This window comes from Prinia subflava, chromosome 14 (assembly GCF_021018805.1).
Source record: "Prinia subflava isolate CZ2003 ecotype Zambia chromosome 14, Cam_Psub_1.2, whole genome shotgun sequence".
In the NCBI taxonomy this organism is placed as follows: domain Eukaryota; kingdom Metazoa; phylum Chordata; class Aves; order Passeriformes; family Cisticolidae; genus Prinia; species Prinia subflava.
The window spans coordinates 12827933-12853801 of NC_086260.1; the positions used below are offsets into that span (position 1 = coordinate 12827933).

The 25869-nt window shown below is 50.2% G+C and overlaps 1 protein-coding gene across 4 annotated transcripts in view; it reads right to left on the minus strand.

The window, feature by feature from the left end:
- Window positions 1–2712: 2712 nt before the first annotated feature.
- Window positions 2713–25869, minus strand: part of FBLN2 (fibulin 2) — an 86860-nt gene continuing 63703 nt past the window's right edge. For 2 of the 4 annotated variants that reach the window (XM_063411346.1, XM_063411345.1), the window contains exons 5-18: window positions 25560–25746; window positions 24589–24795; window positions 23705–23821; window positions 23505–23606; window positions 22027–22167; window positions 16792–16926; window positions 15542–15679; window positions 15112–15255; window positions 12075–12203; window positions 10656–10781; window positions 9946–10062; window positions 8978–9106; window positions 6706–6829; window positions 2713–4833 (exon numbers count right to left, since the gene is read on the minus strand). In XM_063411346.1, the coding sequence (XP_063267416.1) occupies window positions 4476–4833; window positions 6706–6829; window positions 8978–9106; window positions 9946–10062; window positions 10656–10781; window positions 12075–12203; window positions 15112–15255; window positions 15542–15679; window positions 16792–16926; window positions 22027–22167; window positions 23505–23606; window positions 23705–23821; window positions 24589–24795; window positions 25560–25746 (2154 nt within the window). In that variant the 3' untranslated portion in view covers window positions 2713–4475. The remainder of the gene's footprint in view (window positions 4834–6705; window positions 6830–8977; window positions 9107–9945; window positions 10063–10655; window positions 10782–12074; window positions 12204–15111; window positions 15256–15541; window positions 15680–16791; window positions 16927–22026; window positions 22168–23504; window positions 23607–23704; window positions 23822–24588; window positions 24796–25559; window positions 25747–25869) is intronic. The other 2 variants (XM_063411343.1, XM_063411347.1) reach the window with 2 other exon arrangements.

The window sequence follows — 25869 nt, forward strand, 5'->3', positions numbered from 1 at the left end:
CCCCAGCAGCACCAGCTCACCCCTCCATTCATCATCCCCTCCAGTTCAGCCAGTTCATCACCAGCTCACCCCTCCATCCATCATCCCCTCCAGTTTAGCCAGTTCATCACCAGCTCACCCCTCCATCCATCATCCCCTCCAGTTCAGCCAGTTCATCACCAGCTCACCCCTCCATCCATCATCCCCTCCAGTTCAGCCAGTTCATCACCAGCTCAGCCCCTCCATCCATCACCATCTCACCATCCCACCTTCCAAGCAGTTCCAACCCTGCTGTGCATTTATGCACTGCCCACAGCTCTTGGCTGCCCCTCAGGCACTCCCTGATGTACAAAGGCTCTGGTCCCACCCCTCCCGTCACATCGTGCAGGGCAGGCACCACAGTGGCATCCTCTCCCTCTCCAACCCCAGCTAAAAAGGGAAAATTCACTGCAGATGCTGTCATTTTTAACCCCAAACTAAGAGGAGCCCCAGCTTATGGGAAGAGAACGTGCATGAGAAAGAACTGTGCTTTAGGAGACACAAGGCTCGGGTTTGTGACTTCAGCATCCCTGGAACCAGATTTAATCAAATCCTGCTTTTCAGTAGCCACTTCAAAATGAACGTCTCTGTGATGCAGAGAACACTGGGAGTGTTGAAGACACATTTTATTTGGCCTCAAGATCTATTTTTACTCCAGAATCCTAATTCTCCACGGCTGGAACTTTCCCTCCCCCTGGCATGGGTGGGAGCAATGGAAAGACAAAGGCAAAAAAAGGCAAATGACTGGGAAAAACCATCTCCCCAGGAGTGGGGCAGGTCTGCAGGAGGACACAGAGGGACACAGAGGGACAATGTGTGTGTGCCCCCATGGCCAGGGAATGCCAAAGGGGTCTGTGCCAGGAGCTGCCCAAGGGAACAGGCTGGAGATGCCCTCAGCTGGCAGAGGCACTGGGGCCTTTGCACAAGAGGCTCTCGTGCTCTGAAGCTGAACAGATACTGCAGACTGGCCCTTATTACAGCTTTTTACCATAAAATCTGTCTGAAATTTGCTTCTGTCCTGAATCTGATATAATCGATGTGTCTGACTGAATAACTGGTACAGAGAACTTACAGACAATGAAAGGCTGCTTGGGATGTCTTGGAGGAAATGTAAAAATCTGTGCCCATGAACAGCTCCCTGCCCTGCTCTGCCCAGGCTGAGCCAGCCAATGCCTCCCCCTACCCCAGGCTCACACAGGAATGCTGGCAGGGGCAGGCAGCACCTGCAGTGACCCACAGACACGGATTCACACACCAGGAGGCTGCAAACCACTTCCTCCCTGCTCCAGAAAGGAAACAATTTAAAATACGAGGTAAAAACATCCCTCTCACCCGTGTCCTGCTGTTTCAACTCAGTTATGTACATTCCAGTCCAAATAAAACCCGATGCTTTTTTCTGCAATAGACCCACTCAGATTTCCAGCAAGCACACAGAGGAACATTTCTTCTTCTTTCCAGCAGCTCATTTGGTCTCTCTCAATCTCTGGGATCACTGGATCTCCCAAGGAACACAACAGCAGAGTGCAGAGGGGTCAGATTTTATCGAGGCAGGAGCAAGTAAAGCTGAGCAGAGCAAGCCCTGCTCAGGCAGGTCACAGCAAGGCCACTTCCATCCTGGGAACCCACCAATAATCTGAGATTTTACACATCTACAGGAGGTGCCCCCAGCCAGCTGTAATTCCTTATGAGGTTTGCAGCTGCTGTCCTCCTCGTGCGTTTATCAGCTCGCACAGCTCTTGTGGAGCTGTTCTTACCTCAGCCAGGCAAGGGGTGGGGTGGCCACAAAGGAGCAAAGGCAATAAATGAAACCTGCTCAAAAGAAAAGAGAAAGAAATGCAGGCCTGAACTCTTTCCAGGAGACCTCCTGTGCACGTGGACACACACACAGGTTATCCAGCCAAATCGAGTGGAAGGAGCATTCCTGGAGGTGGGGACTGGGCCTTTGGGAGCTGGACCACTTGGAGGAGACCAAAATTCCCGTTCAAGGCCACTGACAGCACATGAAAGGACATCCCCCTGTGGGTGGGGCTGAGGCTGCTCCAGTCCAGCCAGCACTGCCCCAGGACAGAGCTGAAGGTGCAGGGCTGACTGCTCCTGCTCCCCTTGCACTGACAGGGACAACTCCCTGGGCTGGGAAAAGCTAAAACCCATCCAAGGATTGATCTGGAAGCAGAAGAATGTGGAATTACCTCCTGAAATCCTTCCCCTTGCTTTGTCCAGTTGCACCAAGCAACCCTTTCCAACCTTTCCCAACTACAGGTGAAGACACCCTTCTTCCTAGCAGAGCATTTTCCTTCTAATGGTATGCAAAACCTTTCCTAAAACTTCCTTCATCAATTACCTGTCTAGAAAATGAAGAGTTGGTGCTGAAACCTGCCAGATCCTTAATATGATTGACTGTGGCTGGTTTTAGTCAGCAAAAGGTCTCCCAGTAACAAATGACTTGTCCATTTGTTCTCTGACAAGCAGCACAGCCGAGGCCTGGCTGTCATTTGTGCTCAATCAAATCCTAATGCTGATGGAAAACTCCAGGTTTTGGTGACTCCTGATGGAATGTGTCACCCTGAACGTGTGCAGGAGGGGTCTGGCAGGCCTGGAGCCGTCAGATAGGAATTAACTGAGAGACAAATTGCACAAACACGCGTTTCTCAGTTGGCACTTCCCTGTGGCTTGCTTACAGAACTGGTAACTGTGGAAAACAAAAGATGGATGGAAGAAGATCTTTTACTAAATGGTTTTTATAGAAAAAAACCAAAACAAAACAAAGAGAAATGTGATGTATGCAAGCTCACTGATAGTCCTTGTTTTACAGCTGGGGAACATAAATAATTTTTCCCTGCTAATGGCATTTTATGATCTCAGATACAGAAAGATTTGCCCTTTATTTTAAGGACGTCCAAATTAAAGGAGTGACTTGAAGTGGTAGAGACTGGCCTGGGGATATAGCGAATACAGAACATTAACTCTCACCATACAGGTGATGTTTACAAGATCTTTAGAGGCAATTTTTACAACATAATAAAATTGCTGAATATGGCATAAAAACGTGTTAGATTTAATTTCTCTATTTCTTTTTGTGTACACATGATAAAAATAAGATCGACTGTAGAAAGGAACTGGTTATTGTTTTGCCAAGAAAGGTTGGATCAGATGATCCTTGAGGTCCCATCCAACCTGGGATTCGAGGATTATTAAACTGCAGAGAAATAAACATCCATATCTTGTAGCTATGTTTTTGCTTTAAAACATTTTGCAGAGTACTTACAGCTGGAACAAAGGAAGCTCAGAGAATTGCAACACTGGAGCTTTCTGGGGAAGGGAAAAAAAAAAAAACCAGCCACAAAGAAGTTCTGATATTCATTTCTAAATTCTAATAAATACTTTGATTACATTATGCTTTGCCAGATCTGGCCTCCAACTTTGGACTTCATCCAGTTCCCTGAAGAACCAGAGGAAATTGAGCTCAAAGCTTTGGCTGTGCTCTTTTCTAAATGGCAAAATACAACCCACCAATTTCACTGGCATTTTCCTCTGCATCATTTGGCAACACAACTGGAGGCATTTTCCTGAAGCAGAGAAGCAAATCCCCTCTTTGTCTATTTAAAATTGCAAGTTATTGCTCAGGGATATGCCCAAGCTTTAAAATAAGGAACAGTAATTATTATTTCATTATTTCCATTTGGACATTCCTTTAAGAATTACAAAGCTTCAAATCTGCACTTACATATTATAGAGTGAGGAACAGAGGAACACCAACATCTTTAAAGACAACTACTAAAAATGGCAATTTGAGCTTTTACCTTGAAGTGTAGCACTCTGGTAAGGCCTTGGTCTTGCAAATATTCAGCACATGAGCACTCCCTCTAAAGCAAGACTCACCCATAGGCTTTGTCACTGGTGGAGTTTCCTTTTATTTATATATATTTTAAGGCAACATATTATGCAAGTTGGAAGGAGGAAAATGACCCGGGAGCAGGAGGTGGGGTCACCCTCAGTGTCCAGGGGTGGCCTTGGACTGAGCTCCTCAGCACAGACACCCCAGCGAGGCCACTGGCCCGGCCAAACCAGAGCTTAGTGCCAGGAAGAGAAATCATCCCGTGGTTTTTTCCCAGTACTCCCACGAGAACACCTTCCCTCTCTGGTGCCATACCCTGCAGAAGTGACTACACCCAAAAATAACTGCGAAGAAAAGGTTCCTGCATTTATCACAAGGTCTGTACTGCCTTTCCAGCCCTTCCTCCGTTCGTTGGCAGATGACGATGTACAGAATCGCGTAAGAAAACAGAACGTAAAAAGATAAAAATTAACTTAATTTACACAACCAATAAGAAAGTTTAAAGCAACGACAGAAAAATAATATAAAGGCTAGATACACGAAACGCCAGTTCAACGGTATTAAGCTTTGGTAGAACAGTTAAAGAGCATAGCACCAATAAAATCCAACGCCAGCACAGGCTTCAGTAGGCGTGAGCTGTGATGAAAATGTAGATTTTGGCCAGGAAAGTGGTGTAGGTTCCCTGGCGCCAGAGTTTCATCTCCACGTCCAGCAGGAAGTCCTTGGGCTCCTTGACCTGGCGCTGCAGGTAGACGATGCCGGTGTAGGCGTTGAGCCTGCGGGTGCTGAAGAAGCCCTCCTCGTTGCCCTTGGTGATGGAGAGCACGATGCTGTCCCCGGCGTAGGCGGGCGAGGGCCCGATGCGGAAGATGTGAGCCGGCACCACGATGTTGGTCTGGAAGTTGAGCTGGTAGTAGGTGATGCGCACCGGCGTGCTCTGGCACTCCAGGTAGTTGAAGCAGCCGACGCGCTCGCACCTCCTGGGGACACGGAGGGAGCCACCTCAGCGGCCAGGGGACAGCAGGGACACCTCGTGGGCACGACCCTCTGCGGCCTGGCAGCTGCTCGGTCTCCCAGGGGACTTTTTCAGTGGTTTTCTCCTTCCCCAGGCAGCTTTGTGTAAATAACTATTCTTCCCATAGTGCAGTGGCTAAAGTCCCTGCTCACGACATGGGAGACCAGAGTACGATTCCCTGATGGGGAACCAATACCCAGAAATGTCATGGAAGAAAGGAGAAAACTGCTGAGAAAGTCCCCTGGGAAACTGAGCAACTCTCAGGCCTCAGAAAACCGGGCCCACAACACATCACCTCGGGATCCAACCTTGGAATCACCTCCCATCACCTCCCACAACCTCGGGATCCAACCTTGGGATCACCTCCCATCACCTCCCACAACCTCGGGATCCAACCTTGGGATCCCCTCCCATCACCTCCCACAACCTCGGGATCCAACCTTGGGATCCCCTCCCATCACCTCCCACAACCTCGGGATCCAACCTTGGGATCACCTCCCATCACCTCCCACAACCTTGGGGACCAACTGATGCCTCAGGATTTTGGCTTTTGTGTTTTTCATGTACTTTTAACCCTGCAGTTCTTTGGTGTATAACTCTAAACTCCACATACAGTGCTAGGTGCTGCTTTCCCGTTTTGGTCAGACACAACAATTCCTCTCCAGGCCTGGGAATCAAGGACACCTCACTGCCTCAGGCCTCGAGGGATGGAAACAAAAGTGAGCTGGGGGCAGCAAACTTGGGGTGAATGACTTCATTACCTGAAGCTGTAATTGGGAGATGAACCCCAATCTGCAAATGGACCAAACTGATCAAAGTGTGCAAACCTGTGACCTGTTGGCCATTTTGGGGTGTAGCCTCTGGGGAGCTTCATCTGCCCTAAATGTACCCGGAGGGCCTTCAATAAAAGTAACTACTTTTCGTTCCCTTAATTTTTTATGGCCTCTGTTTTTAGGTAGCCCCAGAAGGCACCAGGACAAAGCACAGTCCCAATCCTCAGTGTGTGATCAGCAGGTGCCTGCTCTGCCCTCCCGGTGCCCAGGGACATTTCTGAGTGTGCCCTGGTGGCAGCAGGGCAGCCCCAGGCAGGGAGCACAGCCAGGGGAGCTGCACCAGGAGCAGCCAGAGTCAGGCTGCAAACACTGGGAAGGGGAGCCAGGGGGGAACCCTGGCTGGGCTGGGGCACTGCCCCAAGGAAATGAGGCCCCAAAAGGTACCTAAAACACAGGAGGGGCAAACAAGTTCCTCATCTAGCAAAGCTGCTCAGTTCTAAGGCAGGCAAAGTATGTTTTAAGCCACAGGCAACTAAATATGGGTTCCCAAAGCACTGGCAGCCACCGAGGCAGGAAATGGGATGGGAGATTTTGGGGCTCCTGAGCCCCAGCTGCTGAGGAGCTGGGGATGTGCCATTCCCAGAACCCTGTGGCCTGGCAAGCTCAGCATCCTGCTCGCCTCCAACACTCCCTGAGGAACTGCAATCTGAATATTAAACAGGGAGCCCCAAACCCACTGTAAAAGTGGAGCACTGAGCAGCCTGGCTGCTCCTGCTCTGATACAAACAGCACAGAAGATCTTATTTTAAAACTTAATTATAAACAGGGCCACTTTAGAGCTGCAAGGAGACCTGCAGGCTCTCATCTCTGCTGTTCCAGCAGCAGCTGCAGGCTGGAAGCTCCAGGGCTTGGGAGAAGGAAGGATAACCAGACACAAACTGCACAGGGAAGGTGTGAGAGCTCCAGGTGCCAAAGCAGCTTCTGAGAGCCCTGAGCACCCCCAGCCACCCACAGGAGCCCCGAGGCCGTGGCTGGCCCTGGTGCTGCCCCAAGGCCGTACTCACATGTCTGACACCTTCCTGTAGTTGGAAGGGCACTCGAAGGACAGGCAGCGGAAGCTGCCCTGGATGTTGTAGCAGGTCTCTGCAGCTGAGCAGTTGTGGGTTCCTATTGCACACTCATCAACATCTGAGAAGAAGCACAAGGAAAAGATGTTCTAAGTTCAAAAGTGAGAATTAACTCCTAGTATTTTTTCAGGAATAACCAAACCCCACCAGGATATAGTTAACCCATGCCAAGCCAACAGAACCTCCTCACTGACTTTTTGAGACTGGAGAAAGCTGGGCTGTGCCAAAAGAGTGCACCTGTGCACAGATAGCTCTGGATTAAAGCAGAGCAACTAAAATAAACCTGGAGTTAAAGCCAGCAAATGCAAAGTGGTTGCTGCTGTCCTACAGGATGCAGGAGATGTGAAACATGGGAACGTAGAACAACACTTCAGAACAAGGCACACAGTTTGAAAACCTAAATACAAATATCTCCCCGTAAGGAGATGTAATTACAGAAGACATAGTAAAGAGCACTTAGAGCTCAAAGACACTTCATGGCCCAGAGCATAAACGTGGTTACCTAAAAAACCTAAAAAACACATCCCACAAGCCCCAGCCATGGGCCTGACAGTGCTGGAAACCAGATGCAGTGACCAGGATCCAGGCTGAGCAGAAAGCATTGCCAGGGCCCTGGCAGTCACACTGTGTGCTCCCAAACGTCTAGACAATGCACAGAGGCTTTAAAACGAAATAAATTCCAACAGACAAGGCATGTGGGCTGTGCAGGGCCCTGCCAATTGTCACAGAGCAGAGAGACTCTGAGAGGGAAACTAAAACCTTCCACTCCCTCTGTCCCCCTGGGATGAGAGCTGATCTCACACACTGAAGGGGCTGGTTTCAGAGTCTTGCAAAGAAAAGTATACAATGGGAAATAGGAGAGAATCAAAGTCAAGTAAATCCCTTGCTGGTTCTCAGCAGTGCCCGTAGGTGAAAAGAAAATTTCTTCCATATTGCAATCATTGTCATGAAAGCACTCCCTGCACCACTTTGGCTGCGCTGCAAAACACCACAGGCAGTTTCTGCAAAAAAGATCCATATGTTGAGACACTACTCCATGAGATACAGCTCATCCTTTGAAAAAAGGGTACAAGAACATTCCTCCAGTAACTCTTCAGAACTGGCCAGATGATGAGCAACTGGAGCCAGACCTTTAGCTGGGAAAACCCAGATCATCTCCCTGCACTCAACAGAGCCAACACCAACCCGGCCTTCCTCCGACCACATTTTCACACACACCTCAGTATCTGCCCAGACTTGTCACTGCAGACCTGCAGAGCTCCAAACAAGGGGATGTACCCAGGGGAGTTACAGCTGCTGTTTTCTAAAGGTGAATTTTACACAAGAATTTAAGTGCATGCGGATATTACTGCAATCATACTTTAAAACACATTTTAAAATATTTTAGAATGTTTTAAAATTATTTTAATTGTCATTTAATCTGCCTCACTGCTCCACAGTGAGGATTAAGTATGCTCATGCTGCTCATGATTTGCACAGAGCAAATTCACTGCCATTAGCAGGAGATACACAACCAAAGTTACACGGAGGGTTCCCGAACGAGCACGGGCAGGAAATGCCTGGCAGTTGCTGTAAGGACTGCAGGAATGCAAAGGTAATCAGATCCTCCAGCAGGTTACACGGGCCGTGCATCCTTTGGAAAGGGGGTTCAGCTCAGAACCACACAGCTGCACTCCAGATGAAAACCTCCAGGCTCCCAGCAGACACCTCCGCCACTCTGAAGAACAGGGGTGTGTGAGGGGGAGACTCGTCATTTCACTGACGTTTATTAATGCCAGCAGGATTAAGCTTAGGTGACACTGCTGGCTGGCCAGGATCCAGTTACAGCTCCAACATTTCATCTCCCAGTTTTCTGGAGGAGAAAGCTGTAACTCATAAAGAAGGCACAGATTTCTCCATCTGGCACCTCTAAACCCCCGAGTGCTGCGCCAAGGTGCACGCCCAGCTCACGGGAGCAATCAATGCCTCAGCTGCAAGGATGAGGGGGCTCCTGGGGAATTCATGGAAGCAATTTGCTCACACTGACACCTGATTGCCACAGCACTTTCTTCCAGCACAGGAAAACTGACTTTGCAGATATCAATATCTGGCAGCTTTGCCGCAGACTGACTTTCGAACTGACAGAAAGCACAGAGCCTTGACTCGACTGAGCAGCTGTGGTGGCTGAGCTCGTTCCAGGGGTGCTCCTGAGGGCCCTGGGCTGTGTTACCTCTGCAGGTCCTGCCGTTGGCTGCCATGGTGTAGCCCTGCTCGGGACAGGCGCACTGGTAGCTGCCGGGAACGTTGACGCAGCGGAAGGTGCAGAGGATGCCGGCGCTCTGCGAGCACTCATCGATGTCTGTGGAGAGAACACACCAGGAGAGAGCACAGTAACACCAGGAGAGAGCACAGTAACACCAGGAGAGGGAGAGAACAGCCACACAGGAGAGGGAGAGAACACAGCCACACCAGGAGAGAACACAGCCACACAGGAGAGAACACAGTAACACCAGGAGAGAGCACAGTAACACCAGGAGAGGGAGAGGACACAGCCACACAGGAGAGGGAGAGAACACAGCCACACCAGGAGAGAACACAGCCACACAGGAGAGAACACAGCCACACAGGAGAGAACACAGTAACACCAGGAGAGGGAGAGGACACAGCCACACAGGAGAGGGAGAGAACACAGCCACACCAGGAGAGAACACAGCCACACAGGAGAGAACACAGTAACACCAGGAGAGGGAGAGGACACAGCCACACAGGAGAGGAAGAGAACACAGCCACACCAGGAGAGAACACAGCCACAACAGGAGAGGGAGAGAACACAGCCACAACAGGAGAGGGAGAGAACACAGCCACAACAGGAGAGAGAGAACACAGCCACACCAGGAGAGGGAGAGGAAAAGGGGAAAGGGAAGAGGGGAAAGGAAAAGGGGAAAGGGAAAAGGGGAAAAGAAAAGGGGAAAGGGGAAAGGGAAAGGGAAAGGAAAAGTAAAAGGGGAAAGGGGAAAGGGGAAAGAGAAAAGGGAAAAGGAAAAGGAAAAGGGAAGTGACTTCTCACAGCCTCTGTGGCAGCTGGGACTCACAACCACCCTCAGGCACCGCCTGCAGCATCAGGGGCTGCTGGGGGCAGAGAGCTCTTGGTGCTCCAGAGAATAAACACCCCCCTGACCTGGCGAGGCAGCACCTTACCTTTACAGGAATGCCCATCTTCTGCCAGCTGGAAGCCTTGCCTGCAGTAGCACTGGTAGGAACCATAAACATTGGCACACTCCTGGCTGCAGGGACTGTTATCACATTCATTCACATCTGCATCCAAAAACAAACCCTCAGAGATGGCCACAGTGCCTCAGAACAGTGTCTTCCACCTTTTCCTGCCCCTGGAAACCTTTACCTAGAGTGACTAAGGAAGGACTAATCTGCCCCTATGTTTTCTGCTCCCTAGGCAGAATGCCAAGAAGCCCAAGCACGGCTGTTGCACCTGAATTTCATTTCTCCATATGCCAGTGGAAACACACACACATGTAGACATTTGTTTCAGACTTTATCGCTTTCAGTTCACTAAAACATGCAATTGTTGCCCTAAAAAAGTCATGGAGAACTCAAAAATTTTCCATTCAATCCAAAAATTTTTTTCTTTTTAAGTTTTGTCACTATTGAGCTTCATCTTTATCCAAATTTGAATGGTTTCCTGTTTTAACTTTGTTCTGTTCTTTTCTGTGGAAGAAAAGCAAACAGTACACAGGGAAAGGAAGAAAGAGGAGAGACTTGTTGACACTCATCTGACAATTCCAGTGTTTGACTGACTGCAAATCTGAGCACACAGAGGTTGCTGCCTTTATATCAAGGCCCTCCCTGAAGTGCCCAGCCCTGGCAGCAGTCCCGGGAGGAGCAGGCTGTACCTTCACAGTGCTTGCCATCGAAGGAGAGGCGGAAGCCAGAGGAGCAGGAGCAGTGGTAGGAGCCGGGGGTGTTCTCACACGTGTGCTGGCACAGGCGCCCCGGGTAATTCCAGCACTCGTTGATGTCTGCCAGCACAACAAGCACAGTCAGCTCAGGGACACGAGCAGGAGGGTGCAGGAGGGGCCAGGGGCTGGTTTGCAGGGCCTGGAGTGCTGCAGCCTCGGGTGCCAGGCTGGCTGAGTCCCAGCTCCACCTGCTGCACGGCAGGGACAAGGGACACAGCGCCGTGTCACGGCTCTTGGGAGGAAAGTGGGGAAGCCTCCCACAGACAAATGCCCACAGCAGCAGAAGCACAACCTGTGGAATCTTCTGAACCCCTCGGGGAATCCCTAGAGCCTTGCCTTGGAAGAATATACCACAGAGTCTCCACCTAGGCTGAAAGCAAAGACTTCCCCAAGGTGTCTTGCAGCACTACGTGATTTACCTCAGTTCTGCTTCCCCCATATGCCCCTAATTCTCGTGGTTTCTCCTTTCCCTGTTTCCCCATTGGTTGTGCTATCCCTGGTGGCCTGCCCCATGTCCCCTATACCTTTGCCTTGCCCCTGTGCCCTCAGACCACTGGCTCCCCATGGAACCAAACTTAACCCTGTGCACACCACATGGTCCTGGTCTTTTGTCCCTGATCCCTTTCAGCGTCCTGGAATAAACCCTTGCTGGAATTATCTTACCAAGGCCTTTCTTGCCCCTGTTGGCTGAGCTAGCTGTGGTGTGTGTGCTTTGCCTGAGTGCCTCCCCAGGCAGCCCTGCCACAGGAGATGCTTGTTGGGAAACAGGCAGCAGCTCTACCACCTAAATCCTGCATATAATATCCAAATGAAAGGACACTGGGACACTGGGTACTACTCAGAGATAAAGGACCCTTGAGATAACGAGCCAGTGTAAAATCCAAGACTAGAAATAGCACCCCTAGACTGGCGTAGCAGTGGAGAAGATGGGACCACCAACCAAAGCAACTCCACCGTGTTGCTGTGACCTCAACAGTTCTCCATCTGCAGACACCCTCAGACAATGAGCCCAAAGGTGTCATCCCAGGCACACTCGTGAGGATGCAGCCCCAGCTCTGCCGTGTATCAGAGCTGCCCCCTCCTCCTGCACGTCACTGAATAGAGCAACACCGGCGGTGTGCACGACCCGCGGGCCCCACCCGCAGCTGAATTCTCAATAAGGGCACTAAAAAGGAGCAGGGAGCTGATCCCTCAATAAAGGCACCAAAAGGAGCAGGGAGCTGATCCCTCAATAAAGGCACCAAAAGGAGCAGGGAGCTGATCCCTCAATAAAGGCACTAAAAGGAGCAGGGAGCTGATCCCTCAATAAAGGCACTAAAAGGAGCAGGGCCCCCTGCCTGTGTCCCCACGTACCGATGCAGCTGCGGCTGAAGGCGTCGTACTGATAGCCCGTCCGGCAGTCGCAGCGGTAGCCCCCGGGCAGGTTGTGGCACAGCTGCCCCTCTCCGCAGCGGTGCACCCCGGCCTGGCACTCGTCCACATCTGCAGGGCCACACAGGGCAGGGTCAGAACAGTCTGCTCAAAACCAGGGCTGCCAGAGGGGCACAGAAAGGCCCACGGGACAGCAGGGTCAGAAACTGGACAGGAGGAATATCCCCAGCTTCTCCCTCCGCACCCCTCGCAAGGGCAGGGGAGACAGACCTGGGGAAAGCAGAGCATCACCTTCAAAGTGAAAATGGTACCTGGACTTGCAGTGGGGCTCTCCCAGTATATTCTGCCTTTCAGTGTAAGCACACTTTGATTCTGATCAAACCGTGACATTTAAATCCCCCATTCTGATGTTCTGCCATTCCATGAGTCACACCAAGCCATTTAAAGCAAAACAAGAACCAGACAGAAATTCTGCTCATCCCTTCAATTAAAGCAACTGCTATTTTCATCTCCACTTGCCCTCTCAGTCTGCTCCTGCTGTCTACCTTTTGCTCTTTCCCAATGTTGATCTTTTTTCTTTTCTCTATCAGCTCTCATTTTGACATTCCCCACAGCCTCTCATCCAAAATCCAATACCAACAAATTAGTTGCTTCTCCACTCACACACATCATTTCCAATCTCATTTAAACACCCTCAGAGGAAGATGAGAGTTTTCAATACAGGCTGATTTACAAGACTTGCAACATGACTAAATAGCTCATCAGCATCTAACAAATCCCTCTTACCATCTGTGACAAGAAGCATCAAAAAGTCTGATTAACCCTCACAATTGCTTATTTCTTCAAGTATTCCAAGCTCTGCCACTTCCTAAGCAAACAGATCCTGCTTTTTTCCTATTGTTCACATCTTCAACTACTTCTACAACCCAAATCCCTGTTCATGTAATAATCATTAGGATGGATCTCTATGGCTGGAAATTTGCCATACTGCCCTATTTGAAGTCATAAATTTGAGCACTAAATCAAGGCAGAGAGTTCCTGGGCAGTTCTCCATCACACAACAGCCTTGGAGAGGCTGCACCCACACAGTCCTGCTGGCACCAGGGTCAGGGAGGGCAGGGAATGAGGGAATGCCCCTCAGCACGCAGGAATTCCTGACAGGAACTGAGATTTATGCTGGGACACTGAGTCCTCATTTTCTTTTAATCAGAGGTAGCACCAAAACCAAGCAAACCTCTAATAACAATTTGTAAAGCAGCAGCTTTGTTTGTAATAAATTCGTGTGTGCAACCATTTTGTCAGTTTGTCCAAAGTTCTGTATTCCACTGCATTCAGACTTTAATTACTTCTAGGGCATTACACCATCAGAACTGTGCCGTATTTCACCATTACAGCAGTTTTCAGCTAAATCTAAGAGGCAGTTTTTAATAACTCATTTGCTAAATCAGAAAATCTGAGCATTTTGAAGACAGATGAATTCTCTAAACAGAGGAGATGACCCCACAAGTGTCGTTCTGCGGAAAAAACACGTGCAGATGATGTTTTTACTGCTGTGAATAAATCTGATTCAGGAATCTAATTAGCTATTGTAATGCCTCAAAGACACTAGTCTTTATCACAGAGAGAGGAAATTAGGACCATATGCTTTTCTTCTTTCTTCTCTCTGCTCTCTGCCTACTTGAAAAAAGCCATTCAAAAAAATACCAAACAACACAGATCAGCATCAGGGACAGAGTGCACACAGCAAAGACAGAGAAATCACCAACTGACATCAATTATTCCCAAAATCAAGCTCGAGAGGCCTCCTTACCCCTGCTCCTGAGCAGCCCTGTCAGTGGTGTAGAGCAGAGCCAGAGGGCCATCAGGAATCACAGTGCATTGTGTTGTCTCACTGTGCTCTAGAGCAGAGAGGCTGGAGGATTAATGGCAACTTCCTCCTCTCTCATGGATTTACACACAGTCCCTTTTTTTCAGGAACAACTGGGGAGAAAAGCTGGATTCTTTCTGTACCATCAATTTGAAATTTAGGAATAACTTGCCCCAGTCATTACAGAATCACAGAATCATTAGGGCTGGAAAAGGCCTCCAAGTTCACCAAGTCCAACAGTTGATCCAGCACCACCAGGTTCACCCCTAAGCCATGTCCCCAAGTGCCACATCCACAGGTTTTTGACCATGTCCAGGGGTGGGACTGCCTCGTCTGCAGGGCATGCAGAGCAAAGGCTGCTGGCAGGTAAAGATCACTGGGGTGGATATCAGCACCGAGCAAACTGCTGCTTTGTCATTTCTTTTTGTGTTTCCCCCGCTGTCATTTTGGGATTTCCTATCTCATGCAGCTCAGGAATTGGAGAACACCCAGGCAGCCCTGCCTTGGGCACAGGGACTGAGCTTCCCAGCCCCTGGTGCCTTGTGTGCTCATTTACAACCCAGTGCTAACGAGCACTGAAATCTGCCACTCTGAGCCAGGAACTCCCCAAACACACCGGAACAAACACACAGCATCAAACTGCATCCAGCCTATATCCAGCCTATATGGATATTTCATATTCTCCTCAGAACTCTCCACACAGTGACAATTGATCCTAAACACCCTCACAAGTGGATGTAATGGGGAGCACCATGCACAGAACATCCCTCCAAAGAACACCCACTTGGTGCTGCTCTTGTGAGCCCCCAAAGCCAGCATTCCTCTTTTGCTGCAGATCACTTCACTTCCAGGGAGGTACTGCAAAAACCACTAAAGCCCTGTGGTCTTGACTGACAGGATGAGTTTAAAAAGTCACTAAAACACATTCTCTCCAGAGTGGAAGCCAGTGAATCCCACCTGCAGCCAAAACCAGTTCTCAATCATACCGAGAGAAACTCCATGGAGCAATGACACATCAGGATCCTGCAGCACAAACACATCCCAGAGCCGCAGGGACAGCAAATTCCCATTCCTCAAACACATTTAGGGATCTGGAGGTGACTCCAGGCATCTCTTTGGCAGTGAAATGGATTTTCCTGGGGCTGCCCTCACCGACGCAGCGCGTGCCGTCCTCGTTGGAGTGGTAGCCTCTGCTGCAGCTCAGCATGTTCCTCTGGCACGTGTAGGACCCCACTGTGTTGATGCAGTTGAATCCTGGCTTACAGGGCTCAGGCAGGGACGTGCACTCATTGATATCTGGGGAAGAAAATGAACAGAGCAGTGAGAGATGGTGTTTAACCTTCTGGTCTGCTTTCCTCCAGCTGTCACCTCTTTTCCTTCACTTCTTGTGCTCAAAGACAAGGCTGAAGAAGGCCCATTGTGGGACAGCTCCAAATTGATTCTCCTCTTTAAACAGACAGCAGTGCTGACACTGAGTTCACAGCAGGGTTTGGGGACAGCTCCCCACCCAAGGGTGGATGCACAGCTCTGAGAGGCACAGGAGCTGCAGCGCAGAGCACAGATCTGTGCTGCCCACACTCACCCACACAGTTCCCCTCGGGGTCTTGCAGGAACCCATCCATGCAGCGCTGCTTGGACTCGCAGTAGAAGGAGCCCTCCGTGTTCTGACAGACAAAGTTCACCTTGCAGCTGTGAGTCCCTCTCTCGCACTCGTCGATATCTGTTCATCACACCAAAACACCACACTGGGGTCACTTCAGCTCTCCCTGCCAGTGGCCTGCATGGCCACCTAACCTCCAGAAAGGAAATTAGGAGGCATTATTTCAACCAATGGGTTACCAATGGGAAATCTGAGGGTTAAGTGTGCCTGTGCTCTTGGCATCACTTCAGCATTTGTCAGGTCCTGCAGCAAATTTGATTCAGGTCTCTACTGCCTCATTCACAGCATCTCTTGCAACCCACAAATACCAAAATATCTGCAGTTTTTCACAGGCTACAATAAACCAATTTTTAAGTATCATAATCCTCTATAATCTACTTTCAAGACTAGAAAGTACATTAGATTAGTAATAAATGTTAGAAATTCTCTAGAATCAGACAACAGAACAAGACATTCACAAAACAGCCTCCTCAAGTAAACCAAGCTTTATGTATGACAGCTGTTCATAAAGGGAGATTTCTGATTATTTCTATTTTATAACTTTATTTTCTATGACAAAAGTTAAGCTCTTTCCTTAGGCATCTCTTATTCCAGCTGTGAGGAATCTGTAAAATTTGTAGGTGCAAATGACAGTGAGTTTTGCCCTGAAGGCAGGGCTGGTGTGTCCCTGTCACACTCCTGTGCTGCTGTGAGCACTGCTGTTCCCTTCTCTGTTAGACACCTACAGAGACCAGGACAGGGGGATGAAGAGTACTCGTCTTAATGAATAATTTAATGAAATTATTCATTAAGATCATGCCACATGGTTCAATGCAAATGTAAAATGTAAATAAATGCTGACAGAGGATCCTGAACACAGGAAGGATGATCCACTCAGGCTGGGAATTTTTGCTGGAATCGCCAGCAAACAGCATCAGCTGAGCCAGGCAGAGGAGCTAAGGGGGAGTCCTCCATCAGGGAGATGGCAAATCCTAACTCAGAAGGTTTCATCCATGTTCTAAGCAATTCCCAGTTATCCCTGGGAACCATTCCAAGTGAGTGAACGTGCAGGAGCAGCCTGCAAAGCCCAACCCTTGGCTGCAGTGCTGGCACCACAGAGCAGCAGCACCGAAACGCTCTGCAGCCCTTCCCTGCCCTCCCTGAGTGCCAGAGCTGCAGAGCCCTCCCCTTACCCACGCACTCCCCGTCCCGCAGCTCGTGGCCGGGCTGGCAGCTCAGCTCCTGCAGGCAGCGGAAGGAGCCCATGGTGTTGACGCAGTGCTCTCTCCTCTGGCACGTGTGTCTCTCTGTCACACACTCGTTGATGTCTGGGGGAGAGAGGGGACACATCAGTGCCACAGGCTGCCAAGGCATCTCCCTCTTCCTGCCCCTTTGGAAGGGGCAGAAAGCTCAAATGAAGACAGTCAGTGCAGTTACAGGGCTCTGATGGGAGATGTTTTTAGTCCAGGGTCTTTAGTTAGCACAGAGTGACTGAAGAGACACAAATCACAGGGGATTTCCTCCTCCCCTCTTCCCAAAGGCCACGGGGATGGTGCAGGACTGGACAGAACTGAGGAGAGCAGGGTGGGGACACGAGTGATGAGCGGCTGGTGGAGACGGGATGGGAGCTCCTGGACAAGGGAATGAGAAAGGGATCAATGCCCAGTGCTCCTCACCAGAGCCCCACAGCCCTGCTGGCCCAGGGCTGGCACAGGATGGGAGCTGGGGCTGGGCCAGGCTGGTACCTGCTCCCTGAGGAACATCGCTGGGACTGCACATGCAGAACTCACAGAGAGGAACCCTGACGGCTCAGTCACGTTGGTAAATTTGGATTTAGAGCTTTGAAGAGGTCTGATTTCAGCAGGTGGAGGAGTGGAAAAGTTTTTTTTTAAAAAACACTTGAACACAAGATTGCAGAGCATGGGACAATTAGGGAAGGAATATGAAACACCTTTAAAATGATACGTTTTGACAGGCTTGGATGAAATCATCTCAAATTCAGGTTCTGCTTATGTTAATAATGAAAGCTACAACAGCATGATGAGCAAATACTTAGAAGCAACAAAAAGGGGCAGAGACTGGGAAATTTTCCTGCCAATCTCCACAAAACCTCATACGTTCCCAGTTCTATATAAAGCTAAGAACTGCTAGAACTAACAAAAGCCAAATGTGACCAGAACCATTACCAGTCCTCTGGCTGCTCTGTGCATGAAGCTGTTTTCAAACTACGCAATAAAGCAAGTATTGTTTAAATCAGATTTTCATTTTGGCTGTAGAACCTCATTCTCAGATAAGTACATCAGATATATGACTTCCCCTATGGAGCACGAAAACAGCAAAAGCCATTTGAAAAGATTATTGTCTTTAAAAATATGTCAGCTGGTTTTCTAGCAAAGAAAGGAGGAGGAGCACCAAAAATCTTCAATTCCTGATGGGCTGGGATAACTGGTGATGTGCACTGAGTTTTGCAAGACCTGCATTAGCTTGGTTACATTTCACCTCTCACTTATTCCTATTTCCCCTTTTTTCTCTCTGTTTGCCATTGCTACTCTCCACATGCTGTGGAATTCCTTCCCAAAGCAGCTGGTGACCCACAGCAAGGGCCTGGCCATCACCTGGATCTCTTCCTACCTGTCCCACATGAAGTCTGAGCTCCTCCACTGAGGGGGGCAGGTCCTTGCTTGCCCAAAGTTCCTGCAGGGTTCTGTCCCCCTAATGCCTGTGCACCTTCCCAGCCTCTATTCATTACAGTGAGGAGTATTTTCACTCCACAAGTGATCCTGTGGGAGTAACAAAACCCCCTCACATGCTGGGAGGTGAATACAAGGTGCTGTGGTAGATCCCCCTCACCTACTTAGACTTATTTCTTTAATAATTTTGATGGTTTACGAATTTTATTGTAGAGAAAACCAGCAGTGGACAGCCACTTAACAGCACCCAAAGCACTGCAAGACTTTCTGCTGGCTGTACCACAGGTCTGAGATGATCTGTTCCTGCAAACCACAGAAAGGCCCCTCACATAAACAAACTGAGAGCACCACACTGAAGCTCGTGAGCTTGAGTCAGCCCAGCAGCATGTCAAGAGAGAAAGTGTGTTTGTCTGAAATATGAACCACAGAGGGTGGGAGGCATTCCATGTGATCAGCAGGTGGAATATTAAATAACGGGCATAAAAAACGGTTGTGATCTCACAGAGAGGAAAAACAATCAAATATGATTTCATGTTTTGTCTATATTTTTGATTCAATTTTCAAAACTATGAGTACTTGAAAAAATATGCAGAACTGGCTGGAACACATTTGAGGAAATTAAAATGATGGAAGCTGACAGACTACAATGCAGAATTCTTGCTTTCAATGGAAGTTTTGTGCACGTGAGACACTGACAAGCTCTAAAGCCTGACTGTGAGCTGGGCTGAGCTCAGGCTTAAACCCTGAGCCATGCAAAGCTGTGCCTGTGCAGAGCCAGGGCAGGCCCCCCTGGCTGTGCCAGCTGTGCCAGCTGTGCCAGCTGCCAGCCCAGCACAGCCCCTGCTCAGTTCACCATGCAGACATGCCTGGGTTTGTTCATCTGTCTACACAAATTCCTGCATCTGCCGTAGAGCCCAGAGTGCCCATGAGCCTGGAAGCCAACTGCACCAGCCAGGAGGGTGCTTGACAGAGCACTGGGAATAACAGAGGCATGTTTGCAGTCTCAGACACAGTAAATTCCCACTCTGGACCAGCTGTGGTATTCATCCAACCCAGCTACGGCTGTGAGGGAGGGTAAGATGATATTTAATTTAAAAAACAGGAAAAAGGGGAAAATAACTCAGTACTACACTGAAAACAAGTCACACAGTTAATTCTGAGGACTCTGCTCAGTGTGTGTGTGTGGCAGCAACATTCCTCACTTTAGGTCAGCAAAACCCAGAATGAAATGCAATCATGTACTAACTCTTTTTTTTCCCAGATCTGTTGCTGCAAACAGCAACACAAACACCATCCCTGAGCACATTTTTATATCCCAGAGCTGGCATTTTCACAGAGGAATATCAACATTTACCTAGCGCTATTTATTTTAATATGCACTCCGACATCAAAAACTCATTCTGGTGCACCTTCTATTAAAAAAGTGAAATGTAGACATTCCTTGTGCTGCATCTGCAGTTCCCCATTATTTCTTTCTCTACAAGTCGCCTCAGCTCTGTTTGTTTTATGGGACACATCTGTGCAATGCAGGCACTTTGTTATTTGGCAACCACCCACCCTATGTGTGCAGGGATGCAGAGAGCACGTCCTGCTCCCTGGCAGGAGGAGGGAGCAGCAGAGACAGGGCAGAGCTGTCAGGGGCAGGAGTGGTGGGAATGACTCTGCCTCCAAGTCACCAGAAAAGCAGCACCAGCCTGGCTCTCATCTCTGGAGCTTCCAGCCCAAAGACATCTCAGGATCTGCTCCCAGAGACTCGGGGGTGCTGTGTGAGAGCTGTGTGGGCTGCTGTGACTCCTCCCTGGGCATGGCTGGCTTTTGGGAATCCTGGTGTCTGCTCCTGAGGGCACCTGGAATTATCATCCCCCACCTCTGGCTGAGGGAAATGCCAAAGATCAAAGATTATCAGCTGCTTTGTGGCTGTAAAGGCTGCAAAATGCGCAAAGATTCTAAAATATGCAAAGAGTAACATCGTTAGACCAACAAGAATTTCCAAACTAATTGCCAAAGGTTTTCTCCTGGTGCTTGGGACAGTTCAAGGTGGAGAACAAAAGCTGTTAGGCTGGAAAAAGGATACCCAGGAGAATGAGGCAGTGAGCAAAACACAAACCACAGTATGCCTGTGGCTTCCCCTTGGACTACAAAAGTAGGAAAAAATGTTAAACACGGCAAATGTCCTGCTGGCACCACACAGGGAGCAGAGCTGGATGGGAGTGGGGAGCACACACACACAAAAAGAAAGGATTTCCAAAGATTTTTAGGTTATTTAAAAGGATGTAAAAGCTGCCCTGCATTAGGGGAACACAGAGGTTTGGTGTTCAGTGAGGGAGAAGGGCTTCACAAATGAGAGTTTTGTCTTTGGTGCCTGAGGTTTATCTGGTATCAGTCACAATAAAACTGTTCTAATGCCGTGGGGCAGAGGGGGAACGTGAGCCAGAGGAAGCCCTTGGCTCCTGCCACAGCAGCTGCTGCCAGAGCTGCAGACACACGGGCACTGGGAGAGTGAGAAAGGACAGATCCCTCCTGCACAGTCCAGGGAGAACATCGGGGGTTCAGTGGCAGGATCAGAGCAGAGCTCTATTCCTGGAGCTGCCAGGCTCCCCTGCAGGAGTGTGGTGCCTGCAGCAGCCTCTGGGCACACCCTGGGCACCTCCAGCACAGCCCCAGCCCAGGCTGAGCTGTCCCATAAAGGCCTCCTTCTTTCCAGTGCTGTTCTCTCAACCATTTCATTGAGACCAAACCATTTAATTGTTTTTCCATTCTTACCAGTAGCTCTAATTTCAAAATAAGTAACAATAACTAAAAAATAAAAACTCAATGTCAACAATCTAGGGAACACCCAAAAGGTTGTGAATCACAGCTCTCCTCTGGATTCTGACACTGCACAAGTTTTCCTGCTCATGCCCAAATGCCACATGGTGCTTATTAATCAGATGGGATGACAGAGCTTTAAAGGCAGCAACAAAACCAAAGCTGTGGTGGTCAGAAAAAGAGAGTTACAAATGTAGGGAGGAGGGCAGGGGTGGGAGAGGGCTCTGCATTCACAGGACATCACAGTCACGGGCACTGATGCTCTCATGGATGGCTGGAGGTCTCCAGGTGCTCCCTTTTTCCAGGCTGCCTCCTAACCCAGCCTCTAAAAAAGTACCCAAAAAAGAAACTGCTTCACATAAGCCAAGGCCCCGGCTCCTGGAAGCAAATTAAATGCTCGTAAATACACTTGTAAAAATGGATTGGCCTCTTACATGAAGTCAAACAGCAGGGAGGATCCAGCAGAATTCTGATGCATCCTTGACTTTTACACAAAGAAATCCATGCCAGAATCAACAAAGGACTCATGGGAATTTTAGAATGCCCTCCCTTTGGGATGGATCTTTCCCAGAGCCCGGACTCATGGGGGTCCTTGAGCTGTATCTCTGAATTCTGCTGTTTGGTGGTGCCCTGGCAGTGCTGAGCTGTGAGAAAGGTGAGCTGCTCTGAGCCCTCAGCTCAGCCTGAGGTGGGCTGGGGGCTGCCTGCCCCCAGAACCACGGCTGGGGAAAGCCAAGCAGCACCCATGGGGCTGGAGGGAGGGGGCTGAGCAGGGTGCCCGGGGGCTGAGCAGGGTGCCCGGGGGCTGAGCAGGGTGCCCGGGGGCTGTGCTGCCTCCCGGGGGTGTTGGATGCAGGGTGACCTGGAGCAGGATGGTGCTGGAGCATGGAGAGCTGAGATGGGTGGGGACGGCGGTGCCTCTCGTCTTACCAACGCAGCTCCCATGCCTGTTGAGAATAAAGCCCTCTGCACACCTCCCACTGGGGCTGGCACAGGAGAAAGATCCCAGCGTGTTCTCACACAGCTGTCCGCTGGAACACGCCTGAGCACCCGTGAGGCACTCATCCAAGTCTACAGCAGCACGGGGTGGGAAAGGGAAGAACAGAACTCCATTAGAACAGCTCCTGGAAAGAAACAACGCTCCTGCTGCGCCGGGACACTGCGGGGCAGAGTGCTGCAGCTCCACACAGCACCAGGCTGCAGCACGGGCACTCACACTGGAGACAGGGCTGAATAAACCCGTGGAGATCACCCAGTCCCTGCTCACTCTCCTGCACCTCTGCCATTCCAGAAAGAAATATCCTTAAGAGCAGGCAGGCATTCACACACAGACAGGGCACACTCCGTGGAAGAAACGTGCCCCAGTGCACCACCACCCTCACCATCACATCCTGACTTCAACAGAGATTATAAATGTCCCCTGCCAACGTTTAAACTCACTGCTTCCACTGACAAATACAAATCTTTTCATTTCCTGTAGGAAAACGATTGCCTTGAAATGCCCCTTTTGCTTCTGACATTAATTAATCAAATTAACTTCCACCACACTTGAGTAAGCAGTGCACTGTGAATATTTCATCTGGTGATATTAAAATCCCATTTTCTTCAAAGGCTGTCTGGAATTTCATGAAAATGATTTGTTATTCAATGAGATCTAAGATTAAGAGCGATGTGGATCATTTGTGAGCAATTCTGAGCACTGGGAGCTCCTGCTTGCATTTCACTGTTATTGCTCCCTTACTTAGAGATTTATGATTAAGGGGTGTCACAGGGCATTGCTGCTGACTCCAGACCCTCCCTGGGCTGGCACATCCCTTGTCCCTACTCAAGAAGGTCCATTTAGAATTTCTGTAATGGGAATACTGATGGTGCAGCTTTGGAACTCACTGCTCATCACTGGGCAGGCCAGAGCTCCAGCAGCCAGGGACGCCCAGAGCTGGCCCAGCACATCCCATGGCACGTCCTGCCTCAGCTCTGAAGGCTCCCTGAGCTCAGCTTCCCAAGGCCAGAGGAACTAGGAGCAAACAGAGCAGGGGCCAGGGCAGTACTCTGAGGGTGCCCCAGCACAGCAGAGGTGCCCGTGTCCTGTTCCCAGCCACGGAGCTGCCTGGCCACAGCAGGGCACAGAGCCTGGGGAGGAACCTGAGTGGGAAGAGAAACCAGAAGAGCTGAAAAAAACCTGCAGTGTCAGAGGAAAAAAGCACCAGCCCGGGCTCGCCTCCCCCTTGGCAGGTAACAGCCACGCTGTGCTTCAGGAGGAGTCTGTGGGGCAGAGCTGGGGCCCCTCCTGCCAAACCAGGGTCTCTCTGATGGCACTGCTGTTCCCAGTCCTGAAAATGAGGAGCAGCCAGGGCTGTGAGGTCCAGGAACGTGTAGGCAGGGCTCTGTGGGGAGCCCAGAGCACTCACCTTCACAGGAAACGCCGTCAGCCATGAGCGTGTACCCAGCCATGCAGGAGCACACTGCATCTCCCTCCACGATGCTGCACAGGTGCTTGCAGGGGCCATTATCTGCACAATGCAGGATTGCAAAATCCATCAGGACCCGGCACAGGTCAGCCTTTTACCCTGTCCCCAGCAGCCCTCTGCAGCTGACACCTCCAACCCACCTTTGCACTTGTCCTGCTCCTCCTGCAAGGACACCACCAGGATGGGCTGGGAGGGAGAAGCCACCGGAGGGATGGTGGCCTCAGGTGCCAGCCTGGCCGCCTGTCCCCTGTCAGGATCTGCAAGGCAAGGCAGGGTCAGGGACAGCAGCATCCCCTCGGACACCCCAGGGCACGGGGGGATCCCATCCACCCCACCCCACCCTGGTTTGGGGAGGATACAAACATCATGGATACAGATCAGAGCCTGGCTAACTTCTGTCAAGGACTGCAGTGTCTGAATAAACCAGAAAGTGCTGATCTCATTTTTAAAACATTTGCTGTGTTTTAAATACAGTGGCTGTCTTTCATTTGGTATTTGATGGGAAAAAAAAACCCAAACCCAAAAGAGAAACTGTGCCATCGGAGAACTCTACACATCAAAACAATTACAACACAACAGACTTTATCTTCCAGACTGCCATCACATTAGATAAATATAGAGTTTGTTATCACTGAAGGATGTCAATGATTTTAGATAAAAATCAAAGCTCAGTAAGCAATGCTGTCTGTCTGAATGAAGTTTATCTAAACTTATCTAAAGAAAACCTAACCGTGAAATACAAAATTGCTCTGAGAAGAACAGGTACTTGTTTAAAAATCTTTACAAAACCTCTTCTGAAAAGAGCCAACACTTTTGATTTGAACATCTGAAACACCACCCTTATCCCATGCCACCAAACACAGAAATAAGGCATAACTGAGTTTCCTGAATTATCACTTTTCTTTACATTGTCTGTGCATCACCACCCATTAAAAACCCCCAGAGAAGCTGCAGAGAACCTAAAGAAGAGCTTGTTTTCTGAGTGCAGGTGTGGAGCCCCTGTCCCTCGTGTCCCCTTGCTCACCTGGGGAGCAGCTGGTGCCGTCCTCCTGCAGGGTGAACTCGGGGAAGCAGGAGCACTTGTAGGAGCCCACGGTGTTGACGCAGAGGTGCTGGCAGAGCTCGCCCCCGTAGAGCAGGCACTCGTCCAGGTCGTCCCCGGGCAGGCTGTTGGACAGCTCGGCCTCGCTGCCCAGGGACAGCGCCTCGTGGGGATCCTCCCTCTCTGAAACTACAGCACAGCAGCTCTGCACAGGGTTTGGTGTTGGGACGGGACACGGGGGGCGTGTGGGCACACAAACACCAACAGCAGTCAGATCTACCCAAAACAGGGGCAAAGGAACCCATCCTGGAGACTGCACTGCTGTGCTGAGGGCCAGCTCCCCTCCCCTAAGGCTGCAGGGACAGATGTTTCACAGGGCCACCGAGGAACTGTCACACGGGAGGTGACGAGCTCACCTCACAGGACTGCCAGCCCCACCCCCATGGACATTGGGACTCAGGTGCTGTGCTGAGCCCCAGCTGAAACTGGCCCACACTGAATTTTGAATTGCAGGAGAAGTTATCCACTTGGTCTGGAGACTTTCCAACACCACAACTTGTTAGCTGCTCCTGCATTAGCATCAGCAGCAGCCTGGGAGCCGCTGGGCAGTGACATGGCTGTCCTTGCCACTGCCCTTAAACACCAGCCTCAGCTGAACCACCTGCAGCATTCCTGACCAGCTCTGACAAGGCTCTCTGTGACATTCACTTTAACCCCTCAGTGAGCTTCTCACTCAGCTTTTCTTGCAAGTTCCTTGCTCACTGAGGAACTCTCTCAGGTGTATTTAAGGATGAGAGACATCCCCAGGTTCCTTGCTCTTCCCAACCTGCTTTAGGAACAGGCAAATCCGTGGCTGATGTGAGAGGGAGCAGCTCCCAAAGCCCTCTCCCTGCAGCCCAAGGTGTGTTTGTGTGGGGCAGAGCCCCGGGCAGGGTCTCCCGGGGGACACTCACCCTTCTCGGGGGCGGCCGTGGGCAGGGGCTGGGGGTGCCGCCGGATCTCGGGGGGCTGCAGGTGGTCCCCCCCTTGGCAGCAGGACAGCAGCACGTGGCTGCAGGGGTAGCCCAGGTTGATGCTGGACTCGCAGCTCCTGCCCTCGCTCCTCAGGCGCAGGCCCAGGCTGCAGCAGTCGCAGCATTGCTGCAAGGCAAGGGCAGGGTCAGCACGCAGCACTCGGGAGCACCGACAGAAAAGCACAGAGTCTCTCTCCCTCTGCCACCCCTCTGACAGTCAGAGTGAGTCACTGAACAGCCTCTCTGAACC